Here is a 19,837-nt window from a genome sequence, read left to right on the forward strand (position 1 = left end):
AAGGGAGAAATTTACAGTGATATAATAATATTAGGGGACTTTTATATCCTATTTACACCGATGGATATATTACCTAGACAGAAAATCAATATCAGTCTTAAGTGACATATTAGACCAAATGGACTTTATATATATATATATATATACACACACACACACACACAGAACATTTCATCCAAAAGCAGAATACACTTTCTTCTCAATTGAATATAGAACATTCTCCAGGATTGAACATATATTAGCCCACAAAATAAGTCTCAAAAGATTTAAGAAGATTGAAATCATCGCACATTATTTCTAACTACATTGGTAGGAACCTTGAAAAGAATTACAAGAATATAATGGGAAAAAAACCCCAACAAATATGTGGAGATTAAACAACATGTTACTGAACAATCAATGGGTCAATGAAGAAATCAAAGGAGAAATGAAAATACCTTGAGACAAATGAAAATGGAAATACAAGATGCCAAAATATATAGGATGCAACAAAAGCAGTTCTAAGAGGGAAGTTTATGGTGATAAGCCCTACCTCAAGAAACAAGAAAAATCTCAGATAAACAATCTAGCTTTACACCTAAAGGAACTAGAAAAAGAGGAACTAATGAAGCCCAAATTTACTAAGAGGAAATGAGAGAAGAAATAAATTAAATGGAGACTAAAAAGACATTAGAAAAGATTGATGAAACAAAGAGCTGTTTCTTTGAAAAGGTAAACAAAATGGACTAATCTTTAGCTAGACTCATTAAGAAAAAAGAGCAGAGCAAGGATTCAAATAAATAAAGTCAGAACTGAAAGAGAAGTTACAACTTCCATACCAAGATATACCAAGGAAATACAAAGAATCTATAAACAAGTCTATGATAACACATTGGACAACATAGAAAAAATGGATAAATTCCTAGAAACATACAGTCTTCCAAGACTGAATCATGAAAAAATAGAAAATATGAATAGACCAATTATTTGTTAGGAGATTGAATCGGTAATCAAAAAATCTCCAACAAACATAAGTCCAGGACTGCACAGTTTAAGTGGTGAATTTTGGCAAACATTCAAAGAAGGTTTAATATCTATCCCCCTCAAACTCTTTCAAAAGAATTGGAGAACATGTCCAAACTCATTTTATATGGCCAGCATTATCCTGATACCAAAACCAGACAAAGATTCCACAAAAAGAAAATTACAGGCCAATATCCCTGATGAATATAAATGCAAAAAAAAAAATCCCCAAACTCAACAAAGTATTAGCAAACCAAATTCAGCAATGCATTAAAAGGATCATTCATTATGATCGCGCAGTATTTATTCCAGGGATGTAAAGATGGTTCAATCAATCATTGTGATATGCCACATTAATAGGATAAAGGATAAAAACCATATGATCACCTCAGTGGATGCAGAAAAAGCGTTTGGCAAAAGTGAACATCGTTTATGATTAAAAAAAAAACTTTCAATGAAATGAATATAGATGAAATGTATCTCAACATAATAAAGGTCATATATAACAAGTCCAAAGCGAACATCAGACTCAACAATGCAAAGCTGAATGGTTTTCCTTTAAGATCAGGAACAAGACCAAGATGCCTTCTGTCACCACTTTCATTCAACATAATATTGGAAGAGTAGCCAGAACAATTAGAAAATTTTAGGGGAAAGAAATAAAAGGCATTTAAATAGAAAAGGAAGAAATAAAACTGACACTGTTTGTAGATGATGTGATTTTACATACAAGTGATCCTTCAATAACATAGGGGTTAAGGATGTGGACCCTCTAAACAGCCAAACATCTGTGTATAACTTTTGACTCCATCAAAACTTAATTACTAATAGCCTACTGTTAACCAGAAGCTTTTCCAATAACATAAACAGTTGATTAGCACATATTTTGTATGTCATATTTTGTATACTGTATTCTTACAATAAAGTAAGCTGAAGAAAACATGTTATTAAGAAAATCATAGGGAAGATAAAATGTATTTTTAGTACTGTACTATATTTAGTGAAAAAAAAATCCATGTATATGTGGACCCACACAGCTCAAACCTATTTTGTTCAAGGATCAACTCTATAGAAAACCCTAAAGGCTCTACCCAAAACTTTCAGATCTAATAAATTCAGTAACATTGCAGGATACAAAATCAATATAGAAAAATCTGTTGTGTTTTTACACACTAACAACAAACTACCAGGAAGAGAAACTAAGAAAAATATTACATTTATAATCAAAACAAAAAGAATAAAATACCTAGTAATAAATTTAACTAAGGAAGTGAAAAAAACTGCACACTGAAAACTATAACACTGATAAAAGAAATTGAAGAAGACACAAATAAATGAAAAGATATTCCATGCTCATGGGTGGAATAATTAATATTGTTAAAATATCCATAATACCCAAAGCAATCTACAGATTCAATGCAATCCTTATCAAAATTCCAATGGCCTTTTCATAGAAATATAACAAATCTAAAATTTGTACGGAACCAAAAAAGATCCCCAAAAGCCAAAGCAATCTTTAGAAAGAAGAACAAAGCTGGAGGCACCATACTCCCTGATTTCAGAATATATTACAAAACTATAATAATCAAAAGAGTGTGGTCTTTAGAAGTTTTGAACCAGTTTGGATGGAGCTTGTGGATTCTTATGCTCAACTAGCTTCTGCCCCACTGATGTGCAGGGCTAAAGTAATAGCAGTAACTATGGAACACATTAGAGAAACACCCAAAAGGCAGAATGGGAGGGCTTGCTGGCTCGAGGTAGCTACAGGAAGGAAGGAAAGAGAAGGATCAGTAGTCACTGATTTATACCTATTGTTTCTTAGTTCATATATTTACAAAAACAAAAAGAATACTTTTCATTTAAGAAACTTTTGGAGAAGCTTTTGGAACAGCTTTAATGAAACATCACCAAACAATATTCTCCAAATAATTCTTTGATTTCAAAAAATAAATGTCTGATAGAATGCACACTTTTTGATTGACTATAAATTTACTGAAAGTTGAATGAAAGTAAAACTTAATGCTGCTCATTTTCTCTAGTATATTTAACCTATAGTCACAGACAGGTGATCATATTGGCATATATATTTGTAATCTTCAACTTCAAGTAGATATTCTCTGCTAATACATTTCAGTACTAAGGTTGTCTTCCTACCTACAACAATAAATGTATTTTAGACCTTTTACTCCCACCTCAAACTTTGACTTCCCTCACATCCTACACTGTCCTCACTTTTTTTTAAAATTATATACGTCTCAGGTATATAGCATTATAATTCAACATCCATATACACTAAAAAGTGATCCCCCCAGAAAGTTTAGATACCACACATCACCTTATGGTTGGCCACATTTGCCCCTTTTGCCCACCTCTAACCCCTTCCCCTCTGGTAACCACTGATCTGTTCCGTGTACTTATGAGTTTTGTTTATTTGCTTGGTTTGATTTGGGTTTTAGATTCCATCCCATTTGGTGAAATCATATGGTATTTGTCTTATTCTTCTGATTTATCTCATTTAGCATAATACCCTCAAGTTCCATCCATGTTGTTGTTGATGAAAACATTTCATTCTTTTTGTGATGACCTTGAATCCTACCTACTTCACAGAAAATGTAGACATCCTCAGACATGCCCACCCCATTTTTTCCTTTTGTTACCAACGTTATAAGCCTATCTGAAGTTTCACTTTTTTCCCTCCTTCCTTCCTGTTATCATTGTGGAAGTACCCCCTCTCTAATCAAATATGACTCCACCCAGCCCCCCCCCCCCCCACAAGGGTCTGGATCGTATCCCTTCTCATCTTTTCAAGGACTTTGTTCTTCAAGTTTTCCCTTTCTCTCACTTTTGTCTTTGATCTTTACCTTTTTACTGGGTTCTTTCTGTTATCATACATGCCTTCTCTAGTATTTTCCATTAAAAATAACTCTTAGACTCACATCCCCTTTTGTCTCTGACACCTTCTTGATCAAAAGTTCTCTATACATTCTTCTTCATTTCCTCACATCTCATTGATTCTTTACCTTCACCTTACTGTGTATTCTTTCTCTTATCTACCAATATTACTCAAGAAAAGTCATAATCTACTAATCATTTTTATCACCTTTCAATCTAGTGAACACTGACAGTCTCCTTGTAACATTTTGTTGACCTCACTCCATGGCACCTCAATGTTCTTGTTCTCTTCCTATCTTTGTCATTGCAGCTTCTCAGAATCCTCTTCCTTTACCCAAACTCTGAGTAATATAGCTCCTTGGGATTTAGTCCTGGGCCCTTCATTCTTCTACATACTCTTTCCTTAGGTGTTTTTATCCATTTTCTTGTTCCAAATGATCTTCCTTTCTTTCCTTCTCCCTTCTTCCACCCTCCTTTTTTTACATCTATCTATGTAGTCTATTGATATGGTCTGAATATTTGTATCTGCCCAAAATTCGTATGTTGAAAATCTAATGGTCATTGTGTTGATATTAGGAGGTGGGAGCTCTGGGAGATGCTTAGGTCATGAAGGTAGAGCCTCATGGATGGGATTAGGACTTTTATAAAAAGAGACTCCATAGAGCTTCTTAACCCTTTTGTCATGTGAGGATATAATGTAAAGTCTGCAGTCCAGAAAAAATCCCTAGCCTGAGCATGCTAGCACCCTGACCTCGAACTTCCAGTTTCCAGGACTGTAAGAAATTAATTTCAGTTGTTTATAAGCCACCCAGTCTGTGGTATTTTGTTATAGCAACTTGAATGGATTAAGATATTTATCATCTATCTATTTATCTCCATAGAAAAATGTATTGTTTTGTTTTCTATTGCATTTATTACGTGCCACCATAGATATCATTCTAAATCTTGCTTTAGACATCTATTCATGTAGTGTATAGAGATACACCCCATTTTTAATACTAAATGATAGTGTTCATTACCTGAATGCAATCAGAGTTATTTAATCATTTCCACACTGTTGACATTGATATTATTTACATATTTTTGCTTTAACAAATAATGCTGCATCAGATATCCTTATGCTTTCCTTTATGCACAGACTTGTCAGGGAGTCCCTAGGGTAGTGAGTTGAATTGATAGAGGATACAGACATTTTAAATTTTAATAGTTACTGCCCGCTCACCCTCCAATGAACTAGAATATACATCCACAAGCAGAATATGAGAATACCTGTTTTTCCATACTCTTGTCAATACTTGATATTAACAAACCTTAAATTTTTGTTTGAATACAGGTTTTAGGGGGATTTTATTTTGGACTAAATATGCATTGGATGGTCAAATGTGTTGCTAAGGTGAACTCCAAGGTTTTGAACTTGGTTGATTGAGTGATGGTGCCGTAGACAGAAGTTCCAAATGGTAAATTCCTTACAGGGGTGGGAGCTGAGAGAGGAAAATGGGTTGAAGTCAAAGTGATGGAAGATATCCAAGTGGAAATTTCCAGTAAGCCTTAAGATGACTAAGGGATTCAGAGAATGTAGTCTCTTTCCAAATCTTCTTTTCTTTTTGCCTATATAGAAAGTGTTTACTTTATGTGTTTCCCTGTGGCTCTGTTGATTACATTCTTATGTGTGGTTTGAAGCTCCTCTGGCTTCAAACCTGTATTTGTTTTGGGCATGGTTGGAATAGAGTGCTAATGAGCCCAAGGTCATGGGTTTGATCCCCAGAAGGGCCAGTTAGTTTCATGGAGAGGAAAACTGTGTTCTGTGGTTCATAGACTTCACCCCTAATCTTGTCTACTTGTCTCTAAACTATGTAGCATTGGTCCCAAGCGGGCCCATGAGAAAGTGTGATTGATTGTGTACAATCCATTAAAATACTGGAAGAATGGCTTCAAGTGGGTTTATCTGGGTTGCTTCTTCAAGAAATTTTGTCTGCCTTCTGCTTTCAGCTTGTGGACAGAAATCATATTTTCAGAGACAATGTTATGAACAAAAGCACATGGAACTGTATTGTTTAAGGCCACCCACATCTGTTTTTCCACATTTATTTACTTCTCAGGTAAAAGGCAGTGTGTTGATTTAAGACTGTGTCCTTCAGTGCCAGTGTCTTCTTGGAAATATTTGAATATTATCAGTCTGACTTTGCGAATCAGCTTACTAATATTGTACAAACAAACCCTAGAGAGCATGAATGTACCCCAAAGACTCTCTTAGCAAACCTTTCACTGACAGATTTTTCCTTATCTTATCAGGCTGCTCTAGCTTGCTGCATACTCTTACTGGGAAATACAAGTCTACACTCAGAATTCTTGCTAAATAGTCATGCACAGATACAGCATAGAATGTCCTGTGTTTAAATGAGTGGCAATGTCCATAGAACAACCTTTGGAAAAACCCACAGGAGGCATCTTCTATACAAGCACAGAGTTGCCAGGATTTGCTGGGATAATATCTGAAGTCTGTTTCTGTGGATACTGCATTTTCAAAAATCAATCCTAGAGGTTCTCAAATTGCTTTTCCAGTTGAATGATACATCCCTGGGTCCTACAGGAGCAACCCCAAAGAGGATTTGGAATAATGTTACGCACATATTGAAAGATTCAAAGTAAATCCTCACAGCTTAGGAAGGACTTGAAAATAGGTTCACTTTTCTTTCAGGGACTCTGTGTTTGCCACATCAGGGATATTTCTATTTGACATTATGGAAAATTTGAAAGGTCGAGGAGTAAGAGACCAGACCATCAAATATTATTTAATAGATTGCCAAAAATTACAGTGATGACTTAGAAGAATATGGTGTAGAACAAATATGACTAAAAGTAAGAGGTAGAATAATAAAAGTTATATGCTGATGAATCCAGGAAAAGTGGTTAAAAAATTAGTGGAGTTTGGGTTGTACATAATGACACACAAGGGACTTAATTACATTGTTTTCTTGAATTGATTATAGTGACAGAGGAATTATTTTGGTACTACTTAAGGATAGCCTGAAAATACCATATAAGTAATTAAAAATCATTATTTGGAAAGTTTGTAGCCCTGATGGCTGGGCTGGGGTAAATAAAGAGGATCAGTGACACAGCAAGAAAATGCCAGATTTGAGATTTTACATTTGCCTTTGTAGTGCAAGGAATTTTAGGTTCAAAGAGTACTTTTCACCTGTTTTTGCTAAGTCAGAGTAAAATTAGGGAAAAAAGTGACACTGATCACTTGGTCACTGTCAGAAAAGTTGAGGCTATGAACCAGAATGTACACAGAAAAGAATATGACAAGGGACACCTGGGTGGCTCTGTCAGTTAAGTGCCCAACTCTTGATTTCAACACTGATCATGATCTCAGGGTTGTGAGATAGAGCCTCCTTGTGATTCTCTCTCTGCCTCTCTGCTCCTCCCCCTGCTCTCTCTCTCAAAATAAGTAAATAAGTAAATAAACGAACAAATAATAATTAAAAAAGAGTGTGACAAGCCAATGGAGATGTTCTACCTTGGATATCTTAGATCTTTAATTAATTCTCTCATAACTAATAGTAAATGGAAGTAGTGATATTGAAGGTAACTGTACAAATGTTAGGAACCACACCACACAAGAGCTGATAAGCAGACCAATGCAGAACTGCAGCAGTGTTTTAATCTAGCCATAAAGAAACTGAAAAGATGAAAAGAACAAATTAATACAATGTGATGAATTTCCCTAAAGGTTAATGTATTAAATTTCCCTTTATTCTGAGATTATATCCATGTTATTTAAATCAATTCCCTTGTAATGACATAATGATCGATGTTTCTCTAAAAGAACTCCTTATTTAGCCAAATATATTTTCCCACCGTAAGTCAATTTATAGTTTTATTTTTGGAAATTTCACTATTTTGAGAAATCTAGAAGTTTAGGGACTTGCATGATCATGTTTAATCCTCAAATAATATGAGGTAGATTACATTGTTATTATGATTATCACTTTACAAAAGAGGAAGCAGCCTCACAGAAATTATTTTAATTTTCCAAAGCTTCCAACCAGAAGTGTCAGAACCACAACACAACCCATGTCTGCCTGATTTCAGTGCTCATGCTTCTTACCACTATGTTATTCCTTTGGGTATTAGTTAGGGTCCATTGAGGGAAACAGAAACCATTCTCGGTATGTAAACAGAGGGTATTTAATACAAGCGATGGAAGAAATGATTAGACAAATTGGAGAGGGGAGTCAACCCAGATATCAATATCAGGAATTCCCTACCATCCCTAGGACTAGAAACCCAGAGAGGAGGTGGTGTTCCCAACTGAGAAAAACTGTATGGATAGGTCTAGATTTCCTCCAGGGACAGGGTGCTGATTCTCCAGGGACAGGGTCCATGAGGGAGGAACTGCCATTGTTGCCAAAGATGCTACTTGAAGCAGAGAGAGAAAATGGGGGTAATACCCTGGCTTCTTCCCTCCCCCTGCTCTGCTTCTTTCCTTCATGCCTCTTATTATTAGGCAAACCTACTCAGAAACCAGAGAACACAGGGACTGGGAAATGTTACTTATGAACATAGTCAAAGAAGGGAATGTTGGGAAATGGATATGAGAGCAAACAGATAAATGACCAGTATATTATAGCCTAAATATGTATTAAATTATTTCAGTGTACCTTTTACTATGGCAGTAAGGTCTAGAGATACCAGAAGGGACTTATCAGTATTAACAGTGTAAGAAAATTTATTTGGCCATAGGAGGGGGATGGGCAGGTTTCCATTTCCAAATGATCTTTAAAGCAGAGAGAGACAAAAGAAATACAGAGAGAGTTTTGGTCTTGAGTAACCCTGCCTTTGAGTATTTTAGGTTCTATAAGGGGGCTGAATTAGAAGTTCTGGGTCAAATAAGGTGGCAGAGCCCAACCCTATCATTTCTCCCTCTGTCATTGTGTCTCCTTTCCTCTTTAGAGGAACAATCACTTTCTCTTCATTTTCTCTCTCCTTCTCTCAGAGATTTGGAGTTGGAAGGACATTTCCGTATTTGTGGAGTAGAATGATGGATTCGGCCATTGCACTTATATAGAGACTAGTCATGAATGGAAACTAGGACCTCCCCACCCCCACTCTCCAACTGCCATTTGGAGAAACAGATTAGTATTTCCCCTGGAGGAGGCTGGGGGCTAAATCGGAGCCATTGAGTTAAATAAACAAAATAGAATTAGGAAATTATAGGACAGGTATTCCAGTTTTAACTTTCCTGGTAGTAGCCATTAGAAAGAGAAACCTCCTGGGGTGCCTGGGTGGCTCAGTTGGTTAAGTGTCTGACTCTTAGTTTTATCTCATATTGGGATATCAGGTCTTGAGGTTGAGCCCTACCTTGGACTCCATGCTCAATGTGGAGTTTGCTTGAGATTTTCTCTCTCTCCATCTCTGTTTGCACCTCTCCCTGCTCTTTTTTTTTTTCTCTCAAATAAATAAATAAAATCTTGAGAGAGAGAGAGAGAGAGAAAGAGAGAGAGAGACCTCCTTTATAGGTCACATTTCGTACTTTGCTTGAGATCCAAGGTCGAATTTTATTTCTGATGTACTGTTGCAATTGTCTCAAATCCAATTTACATCTGTTTCTGTTTTTACTGATTGCTTTATTCTTTTTAGAATCATCTCATCTCATCACAGGGTGAAGGAAAGAACATTTAGAAACCAGATGTTATATTAGCCATAACCATTATCTTTTATTGGATCCCAAAGAGATTTAATCTCTATCCATAAACAGGTGAGGAAGATACCAGCTTTCAGCTCAGCTTTACACTTTAAAGATGCCTCACTGAAAAGAGGACAAAGGCTCTGCCATCCACCTGTCATTATGACCCAGGGAGGTTCATAATTGGTATGTATAGACCAGTGGTTCATTTCTATCAAACCCAAGCTCTCCTTTATGTAACAAATATTTTATGATATATCCTCTGGTGTCCCGAAGAGAAATTTATAGATAATGCTGACATATATAATTTCAATAAAAATCAAAATGATGCCTGAACTATAATATAAAAGAGAACTAAAATGAAAACAGTTTATAATAAGAAAATATGCATTATAAGATAAAAAGGCTCAGACACAACTCTATTAGAACATGTAATGAAGTGGTCAGATGTTTACACTTAGGTGGAGAATCATGAATGTGACAGCTGCAAGTAGACTGATCTGCTCAGAGAATGGAGAGATTTAAGCAGCACAATTAGCATTGTCATCAATGATGTTTTTTTCTAAAATTGTGTCTGCCTTTTTTTTTTAAGATTTTATTTATTTATTTGTTCTAAAATTGTGGACAACACATGGTAAAGTTCCAAGTGAAATAAAGTACCACCTTTTTCTTAACATGGTAATTGCATTCCTGAAAAATTCCGTTTATATTAAAATCATGTAGAAATACTTTGAGTTTGTAAGTAAATTAGAGTTATAGCCTAGGCTTAGGCTATAAATAAGTCGATGACAAATAAGTTTGTTGTATAATAAGTTTGTTGTATAAATAAGTTTGATGACAAATAAGTTTGTTATCTACATAAGATTTCTGAAACCCTAACCCCCTGCCCAATTAAATGCCAATAATGCCTTCCTCAGTTACCATGAATGACAACCCCAAATGTCCCTACCCATTTCCAAAATGCCATGTAGGGCTAGCATTATACCCTCTGGAACTCCTGAGAGTGGGGTAACTAAGCCCTTTCGAAGGGCAGAGATATAAGAACATGGGTCTCATGAAATTGACTCCCCAAATTTACATTTTTGTCTGTGGAAGCCCTGATTCAACTAAGTTCCTTCAGACCACACTGGCTTTGACAAACCGGCAAGTGAACAACTCTTGGCAAGCTTCTTCATCATCAGCTTCTAGTTTTACTTAAGTAGAAATGGTTTATTTTTGGACTGTAAAGACAAAAGTCATACCTCCTCACCGAGGAACCCTGAGATTTTTTTTTTTTTAAGATTTTATTTATTTGTCAGAGAGAGAGGAGTGAGAGCGAGCACAGGCAGACAGAGAGGCAGGCAGAGGCAGAGGGAGAAGCAGGCTCCCTGCCAAGCAAGGAGCCCGATGTGGGACTCGATCCCAGGATACTGGGATCATGACCCGAGCTGAAGGCAGCTGCTTAACCAACTGAGCCACCCAGGTGTCCCTCCTGAGATTGTTTAACATCTGATATTACATACACCATGTGAAGGAATACCAAGAACTGACATTGCAGTGTGAAGGAGCCGAGAAATGGCAGCAGGTAAAGTTGAAAGCCCAGTTAGATACATGGGTTATTGAGCAAAAATGCTTATTTATCTTGATAATGTAATATTCATGAATAGTTTATCACTCAAAGGTGCAATTACCTGTATTTCTGCCTGTACCATGTAAAAACACATTTTAATAGGAGTGTATCTATCTGGAACTGTCCTTGTGTTTGGATTGGGGCATGAAAGGCAAAGTAGTAAAAACACATGTTTGATGTCCTTAGACCCAGATTCAAGCCCATCCTGCCTATCTGTGACCTTTAGCAAATTACATAATGTCTTTGAATCTCCATTTCCTCACCTGTAAAATAGGGTTCATAATAGTGCCTGGCTCAGATAATTTTTATAAAGACTAATAAGGCAGTAGAGGTAAACCACTTGGTATAGTGACTAACCCCTAGTAAGTACTCAGCAAATATAAATACTATTTTTATTTTATTTGTTTTGTTTTGTTTTGTTTTCCATGGGAAGGGGCAGAGTGTGAAGGAGAGAGGGATCTTAAGCAGGCTCCATGTTCAGCATGAAGCCTGACATGGGCTCAATCTCACAACCTGAGATTATAACCTGAGTCAAAATCAAGAGTCACATGTATAACCAACTGAGCCATCCAGTCATCCCAAATTGAATATTATTAATCAGCAGTATTAACCATTATTGTTGGGGTGGTCATAATTATCACTCATATAGATCTTATAGGAAGGAAAAAATATCATTTTTTAAAAGAGGCTGCAATTTGACTTAGATGAAAGAAGGAAGACAGAATTCCTCTTAGGGACAGAATTGCTTTTCTCTTTAGGAAAAATAATCTTTGGGGCACATTCAGTAATAAAAAGTGAGCAGGTCCTGCTCCCACTCCCATCATGGGTAAATCTGGGTTGGTCAAGATTGCTCTGCAGGAGAACAAAATAGATTTCCTTGCATGTCCTTATTTTTAGGAAGGGGGAGGGATAGAGGGACAGGGAGAGAGAGAATCTTAAGCAGGCTCCACGTTCAGTGAAGAGGCCCACCGAGCGCTTGATTTCAAAACCCTGAGATCATGCCCTGAGCTGAAACCAAGAGTCAGATTCTTAACTGCCTGAGCCACCCAAGTCACTTAACCCCCATTACTCCCTGCAAGTTCTTCCTAAGGGAGAGGATGGAGAGTTCCAGGGACAGTTTGCTGAGGGGAGGAAGGAGGCTTACTAAAATGACAAGAGGCACATGAGCAGCCAAAATTCCTTAATGAATTTTAGTTAATAGTGATGTTTGACATTAGCAGCCAATTTTTGCCACGTGCTTAATTGCCTCCCACTTCATCATTCCCAAAACCTTGAGTGAAAGGCTGCACCCAGTTTAGCCTAGTGTGGCTAAAGGGAGAAAAGTATTGTCTAGGAAGAGAAGCAATGCAGTTAGAAGCTCATGGCCATAGGCAGCAAGATGTTGAGCACAAATAGGAAAGGAGGTCTAGAGGATAGGGTTAAGGAGAGCTGCGGTAATTCTGAGGGAGTTACAGGAGTCATGGTGAGATGCACGTGGGAAAATAATGAACTAGTATTGCTAGTAATCCTTAAAATCAAGTACAAGTCTCCTGAGCCTTTTTTACATTCAGGTAACTTCAAATACTTCATGGAAGTTTTAAGAAAAGGAAAATAGAATGAGATACTTTCAAACAAGAGGGAAATTACTAATCTTTCCACCCTGTGCTTCTACAAATGCTGTTGTGAGTTTGATATTCAGCAAAGATTTAGCGAGATTTATTGAAATAAAAACTCAGTGCTAAGAGACCACATTCTTATGGAATCTCACAATATGGGTGAATATTGAATGCTATTTGTGTATTATGTGCCCTGTTTGATAGGAAATCTTTTCCCAGACCCTTTGTGTCATGGATTATAACTCACTGTTGGGTTACAGTGAGTGGCATCAGTTAATTACACCTGCTTTATTGTTAATACATATATCGTACAATTCATAAATCTCTTACATAGTTTGTACAAGCTCTTTGAAACATTTATTTTTAAATATAATCTGTAAATTCTATAAGATATCTCCATTCTGGTGTATGATTAGTTTTTATTTTTCTGGGTAAGTTTTCTTGTTTATTTGTTGCAGTGACCTCAATTAATAAAAATGCTACATAACGACAGAATTCTTAAGGAATGACACATTACACCAACATTGTCCAAAAGAACTAATTAATCAAATATGATTAATTTTAATGTAATTACTAAAGAAAGATATATCATTTTATTATGACGCTCTAGCCATACATTTTTCCAAATATGCTTACTTAACAGTAAATGTAAGATAATGATTCAGTTAGTTACAGTTTTAGAAGTCATTAGGATTGATATTCCTCTGCTATAAATGAATAAAATGATTTCAAATACAGAATTAATTTAATAAAAAATATGCTTTTGAACTAAGACAGATAACGAATGACCAATCATTATTTTCTGGTTTCAAAGTCACAGGGAAATATTCAGTGTCTGTAAGTGTATTTATCACACTTGGCCTGTAAGTGTGATAAAACCATATGAAGCAAAACACATGTTGTAATCCCAGTTCTCATTGTTCATTCACTCTTAGTAACAGGAGACCTAACATGGTATTTGGGGCCTTTATGTAAACTGAATACAAGCTGCATGGTGTTTGAAACTTTTTAATTTTTTGAATAGACATTTTAATGATACACAGACACAGATAAGAGATGTGAATAGACAGTTCAAGGTTTCAGAGTCCCTCCTGCAGTGTGTTTAGCAGCAGGTACAAGATAAATACCCAAACAAAATCAGATTAAGGGATTAACAGAAGTGACTTTGCTCTGGGTAGGTAAATGGGGTCAGTGGGTGACTTGGAAGGGATTTTTTGAGTTTTTTTATTTTTCCTATTTTTACATCAGTGCATTTTGGCCAAAAGAAAATGAATAATATTTACCTCTAGGATGCAGTAGGCCTGGGCAATTAAATAAAAGGCAGATTCTAAGGCTTGCAAAAGGTCATTCTGAAGATGTCAGGTGATTCAATAGGGATTAAGCAGGAGAAACTACCTCCATCTAAACTCACATTTCAATTAGGCAATAACATTTGGACTTTTGTGTTCCTCTTTTAAAGTTAACACTTTTTTTTTTTCTTCAGACCCTACCAATGACAGCTGAAGAATGGGGAGAAAGAGGGACCATGTTTAAGATCAATGTGTCATCGTAAATTAGGAGGGAACATGTGAAATATATATATTTTAAAGAGGTCCCTTTAATTCCAGGGTTTAAGTTTGGTCACCCCTCCATAAAATTTTGAGGCAAATACTAAATAAATAAGCACTTGGAGGAAAAGAGACAGTTTCAAAAACTCCCTGGGCCTCTGTCTTATATATGAGAGGTTTCCCCAAAAAAGTGTTGTTCTAGATAGGACTTGGTTATTTCAATTGGTATCTTTATCCTGTACCATATGCACTTTAAAGTTTCAGACAGTCCTCTCATCTCCCTTTTTTTTTTTAAATAGAAATCACACAAACATCTATGTATCAGTTTCTAACACCTAATAGGAAAGTCTTTTAGAATATTAAAATAGCAATAAGCAAATATGTACTATAGGATTAAACACTACCATTGAAACAAACCAAAAACAAAGAATCAGCAAATTTTTCCTCTTGTTTTTAGCTCCCTCATATTCTGAACTTCATGATCATTGCAAGAGAGGGGCATAAAGAACCACAATTCTTCTATTAAAAATTTTTAAAATAAATGATACCATAATGATGGATAAATCAGATTTATCTTTTGAAAACATTGAAGGGAAAGCCCAGGTGATTCAAATGAGAATGCTCTTTTTTATGAAGAGAGCCAAACATGATCTGTCTCTAATAAATTAGTACACTCTTTAAAGATTAAAAATAGGAAAAACATTTTAAATAGTCTGATTATAGCTTCAACAAGTCAAACATACACTTCTATCTAGCCTATAGTTTTAAAGAGTCTATGTGGGTTTAACTTATCATCCCTCATTCCAATATAAAAAAAAGAAGAAAGAACCAAGTCATTTTTGAACATTAAGATATTCATAAAGACCGTATAAAGTAAAAAACAGAAAAAAAAACCCAAAACAAAAATAAAAACAAAAAATCTTCACAGATTGTTAGCCATCTCTTTCAACGATTTCTCATAAATTCTTCTCTTTCCTTATCAGTAGATAACCCCCATCTCATAAGGAAATACTTTCCAACACTTCCCAATGAGATCAGTGATTGCTTTTTATGAGAGCTACTGCTCTGAGATGTTTAGTTGAAGGGAGAGTATCTTCTATAAACCAGTAAATGCCAAAGAATGACTTAAGGGGGATGTGGCAGAAGCTGTTTTTAGCAGATTTAATCTATGCATTCTTTCTCTTTGTTTTTATTTTCTCCATTGCTGAATATCTGTTTTAGAGCAGAGAGCACAAAAATCAATAAGTAACTTTAACACGTTTTGTTCTGCTGTTTGCTTCAAGGTCCTTTTTTTTTTTTTCCCTTATGTATACTCCATGCTCTTGATTGAGGTGTTCAGATTGGATAACATATTGCTAATTTTGCTGAGTTTGAGAGCCAGCAGAATAACAGAGCCTTCTGACTTTACAAAAATTCCATTTTCTGTCCCTATACCCCCAAACTCACAATTTGGTGAACAGTACTCTACTTGTGAGTGATAAAAAGTTGAAAGGTGGTGGTAACTAGACCTCATGCTATTTTATTAAGCCATCTATCTATAGAATTGTTGTTTTCATACTTTAAAAAAATATGTCTATGCTTTCTTTTTTTCTTTTATTTTCTTTTTTTTCTTTTTTTTTCTTTTTTTTTTAGTCAAGTACTTTCTTAAAGAAACAATAGCACCACAGTGGCATAGCTGGCCAAACAATAAATGGGAAAGCAAGATGTGCTACATCTTTCATTTAAGAAGTCTCCCAAGTGTATAAACTAGTAACAGAAACCCTGGAGCCACAGTGCATGAGATGGTTTCATCTACACAAACATTGACATTCCAAGAAGGGGATGGATTCCCAAGGGAGGCCAGGCTTTTTTTTTTTTTTTTTCCTAGTAAGTTTTTTCAGGGAAGTGATTTCTTCTCGGTATTCCATTGCTCTCTTAAGTTGAGTGTGTGTGTGCGCGTGCTTGTGCACGTGGTGGTTGTGTGTGGGGGTGTTGCAAGTTTTTATTTCTAGAAGAATGGATTCTGATGGAAGGATACATTTACTTTTTCAGTGGAGCCTCCTCACCTTAAAATGTTCAAAAGATACTGTGATGTTATTTGGGGAACTGGGAACCAAAATTTGATCTAGGCATTCAGTTTTGTCAGTTAAATTAGAACTAAGCCTGTAAGCTGAAAGCTCATTCTTACTGATATTTACAGCTTTTTCATAAAGCTTTTGAAATTGCCTCATTTGAAAAATCCAAAGCAAAGGTTATAAAAGTTTTGAGATATGAAATTTTAGGTGCTCCTTTCTATCGGTCCCGGGTCATTCTGCTGTAGTGTGTAGATCAACTGACTTTTGAAGTTTTACATTGATCTGTCTTCTAGTTTTAGTGCATTTAAAAATTAGATAGTGAGTTAGTATAATTAGTAAATTTTTACTCATTGATTTATAATACAGTTGGAGAGGATTATGTGTCAGAAAAAATTAAAAATAATATAGCTTTGTATATTTAAGCTTTCCTCACTAGGGTAATTTTGGCTGTGAATAGAATTATTAAATGAATAAAAAAAGTCATAGACATTCTTAGAATTACTATATCCAGCTGTGTCTTGAAACCCATAGGTCTGCAGAGGATTGCATGTAAAGTGTTGCTGGGAGACAGTAATTTTAAAAGGTATACACGAAAAACAAGAAATAAAAAGCAGAATGCCTGTCATTTTGGAAAGGGAGGTCCTGCATCTAAATCCACAGAACACAAAGGTCTGAAAACAGATAAAGGGCAAAAATGACTTCCAGTTTCTTTTACATTTGTGTGTAGTGATTACAACATTGCTCAGCATGCCAGAGGTGCTCAATTCAAGTAATGCTGAGGATCTGAGGGTTTAAGCACTTACTGGCTGAGCAGGGGGACCCACCACATAGGGCTTCTTTTTGCATATGTTTGAAGATCTAGGAAGTCTTAGACTTTTTCTGGTTTCTGAACTTTGAGGTGAACCAGTGGGATGCAAACTAAAGATGTTATTTTTGTTTTCCATGCACAATTTCCAAGAATAAAGAAATACAATTTGCATGAAGTAATCAGGCCTGGTTGCTTTTCACCAAAATGTTTGAAAGCAGATAAAAAGACGTGAATGATGGATGATTCATTGTTGTAATAAGAAAATCTTAGTATGTAGATGGGAAACATTTTCTAGGTCACCATGGGCCTGTCCTCACTGTTGGATTTTCCTGATATCAATTTTCAGTTAAATGGATAAGATGCATCTGCAGAGGGCCAGGGGTCACTCTGGTAAGCAGACATAAGGGAAAATTTCTAGTTCTAAAGGAAAATTTTGCCTCTCAGTTAGCAACTCTAGTCAAATATATTTTAACAAAAATTAAAAAAAAGTATATGTAAATATAGCTAAGGGTAAGAGCAAAATTTATTAAAGAAAGTGATTTTGTGATTTGTTAGAATTAGATATTATTTCAATATTTGAAGTCTTGGGCCATTTTTTTTAGATTGCCCAAAGAGAATTTGGGAAAGAGAAAGAGAACTATATTGTTCAAAATGAATAAAGTATCATTTATAATATTATAAGAAGTATTACTAGGTTACTAGTAACTGCCTGGAAGAGTCAGTGAGTGCTAACAGATGGCATAGTCGCTCTTTCACTGGTGGAAATATTTTTTTTTTCTTCTTTTCCTTTTTCTCTTTGCACTTTGTATTCACAAATCCAAGTGCAGAATTCAGAGCAAATTGTAAATCAGATATTTCTTACTTATTTTGAAAGGGTTTTGAAAGAGATGGAGCTGGCAGCTTTTAACTAGGATGGTTGAATAGTTAGAAGGATAGCTACATTGACAAGAATTATCATGTCAGGAACATTTGGCTGATCAGTTTCCTAGCTATGCCATGAATGAGTTGTTTCTATAATTCTTTGCAACCCAGCAACTGAAGGGCTCTGACCTTGTGCCCTTCTAGCAACCCAGGATGAAATCTGGAGCTTTATCTTTGTAATCTTCATACCACCCCTGTGAGGTAGGTAGATGGCGTTTTGCCCCCATTTTGTAGATGAGGAAACTGAGGCACAGAGAGGTGAAGTGACTTGCCCAAAGTCACACAGTGGTGAGTCTGTGACAGAGTCAGCAGATGTTTGTTCCTTTAGTGAGAAATAAAAGCCAGGACTATTAAATTCCTAGCCTTCTGCTTTTCTACTCCTCTCTGGACTCCCCAATCAAATTTGCATTAGCAGACTTTGTATCTTAAGATTTTTTCTGGAAGGCATCATTGGGGGATTTTGCCTTCTTTCCCAAATGGATGGATTTTTAGGACCCTTCCCCTTTGTGTCATCTTTGGCTCCAGGCTTCTTTTGTTTTGCTTTCACCTTTTACCGTTTTGGCCAGACTCTTTCGTATAACAAACTACAAAATAGCACCATTGTACTAAAAAACAGAGTTTTACATACTGTTTGTGATATATCCTGTATTCTTGATATGCTAAATTTACATAGTGCTCTATATGGAAAAAATAAAAAGAGAAAAGTTACTAATCACGTTGCACACTAACTCATCATTTGAAGGAACTGTTGAGAGTTTGAGACTTTCTATGCTTAAAACGTATGCCTAAAAATGATTGGCCTCAAAATTGCAACTACTTGCATTTTTTTTTTTTTGTAGCAAGATGTGGAAAAATAAAGCTTTATGTCTAAAATAAATGCATCCAACTTATATTTGGTACAGATACCACAGATGGAATTTTTTGGGTTAAAATCTTTCGGGTGTGCTACTTGACTGCTTGTTGTTGCTCTTGAGGAGGCCAAATTTGGCAAATATAAGATGATGAAGTGGAGGGTAGAGATAAACAACAAGATATCAGACACTGTAAAACAAATGGCCTGTGTTGCGTAGTAAGAAGTGCAAATTTAAAAAAAAAAAAAAGAATAAACCACTTAGACAAGACTACTGAATGAATGGCTCCAGCAGCCAAGATTCAGGAACAAATTTAGTGCAACGGGATCTATACAACGCCCATGCATTTGTGGCTCTTGAGAGGCAGGGACTAAGATATATTTATATATATATTTTTCTCTATAGAACATTATGGATAAAGGATCAACAGCAATCTACCAACTCCAGGACCATTATTGCAAGGTGCAAAGCTTTTAACAATCACTCCTAAAGACAATGTTGGAATGTTTACTTGCGTATTTCATTGGGGGGAAATGCCCATCTTTTGAAATGTTATCAAACTTATTTTTTGGTAGGTCTTCTGGTGTTTATCAGGTAACTCCTACAGAGCAAATGATCCTGCCGGTGGCATGTCATTCTTCACAAAACAGGAAGGTCTTCCTACATTCTGTAGTTCTTGTTTCCTGCACTCCCTCTACTTGCGTTCTTCAAATGTACTTCCTAAAAATAAGGGAGAAAAAGTGACATTAACTTGAAGTTTTATGTGCCCTCCCCATCCATTTCTTTTTTTTTTTTAAGGATTTTATTTATTCATTTGACAGAGAGAGATATCACAAGTAGGCAGAGAGGCAGGCAGAGAGAGAGAG

At 35.8% G+C, this 19,837-nt stretch overlaps 1 protein-coding gene and 1 long non-coding RNA gene across 6 annotated transcripts in view; one reads left to right on the forward strand and one right to left on the reverse strand.

Moving 5' to 3' along the window:
• The window catches only part of LOC125106741 (uncharacterized), a 134,427-nt gene that overhangs the window by 110,060 nt on the left and 4,530 nt on the right, over positions 1-19,837 (forward strand). For both annotated transcript variants that reach the window (XR_007129415.1, XR_007129416.1), the window contains exon 8: positions 9,659-9,772. This is a non-coding gene — a long non-coding RNA (uncharacterized LOC125106741). The remainder of the gene's footprint in view (positions 1-9,658; positions 9,773-19,837) is intronic.
• The window catches only part of IGF1 (insulin like growth factor 1), a 78,857-nt gene continuing 72,079 nt past the window's right edge, over positions 13,060-19,837 (reverse strand). For all 4 annotated transcript variants that reach the window (XM_047741231.1, XM_047741230.1, XM_047741228.1 and 1 more), the window contains one exon: positions 13,060-19,691. In XM_047741231.1, the coding sequence (XP_047597187.1) occupies positions 19,632-19,691 (60 nt within the window). In that variant the 3' untranslated portion in view covers positions 13,060-19,631. The remainder of the gene's footprint in view (positions 19,692-19,837) is intronic.

Source organism: Lutra lutra, chromosome 8, assembly GCF_902655055.1.
Source record: "Lutra lutra chromosome 8, mLutLut1.2, whole genome shotgun sequence".
Lineage (NCBI taxonomy): Eukaryota > Metazoa > Chordata > Mammalia > Carnivora > Mustelidae > Lutra > Lutra lutra.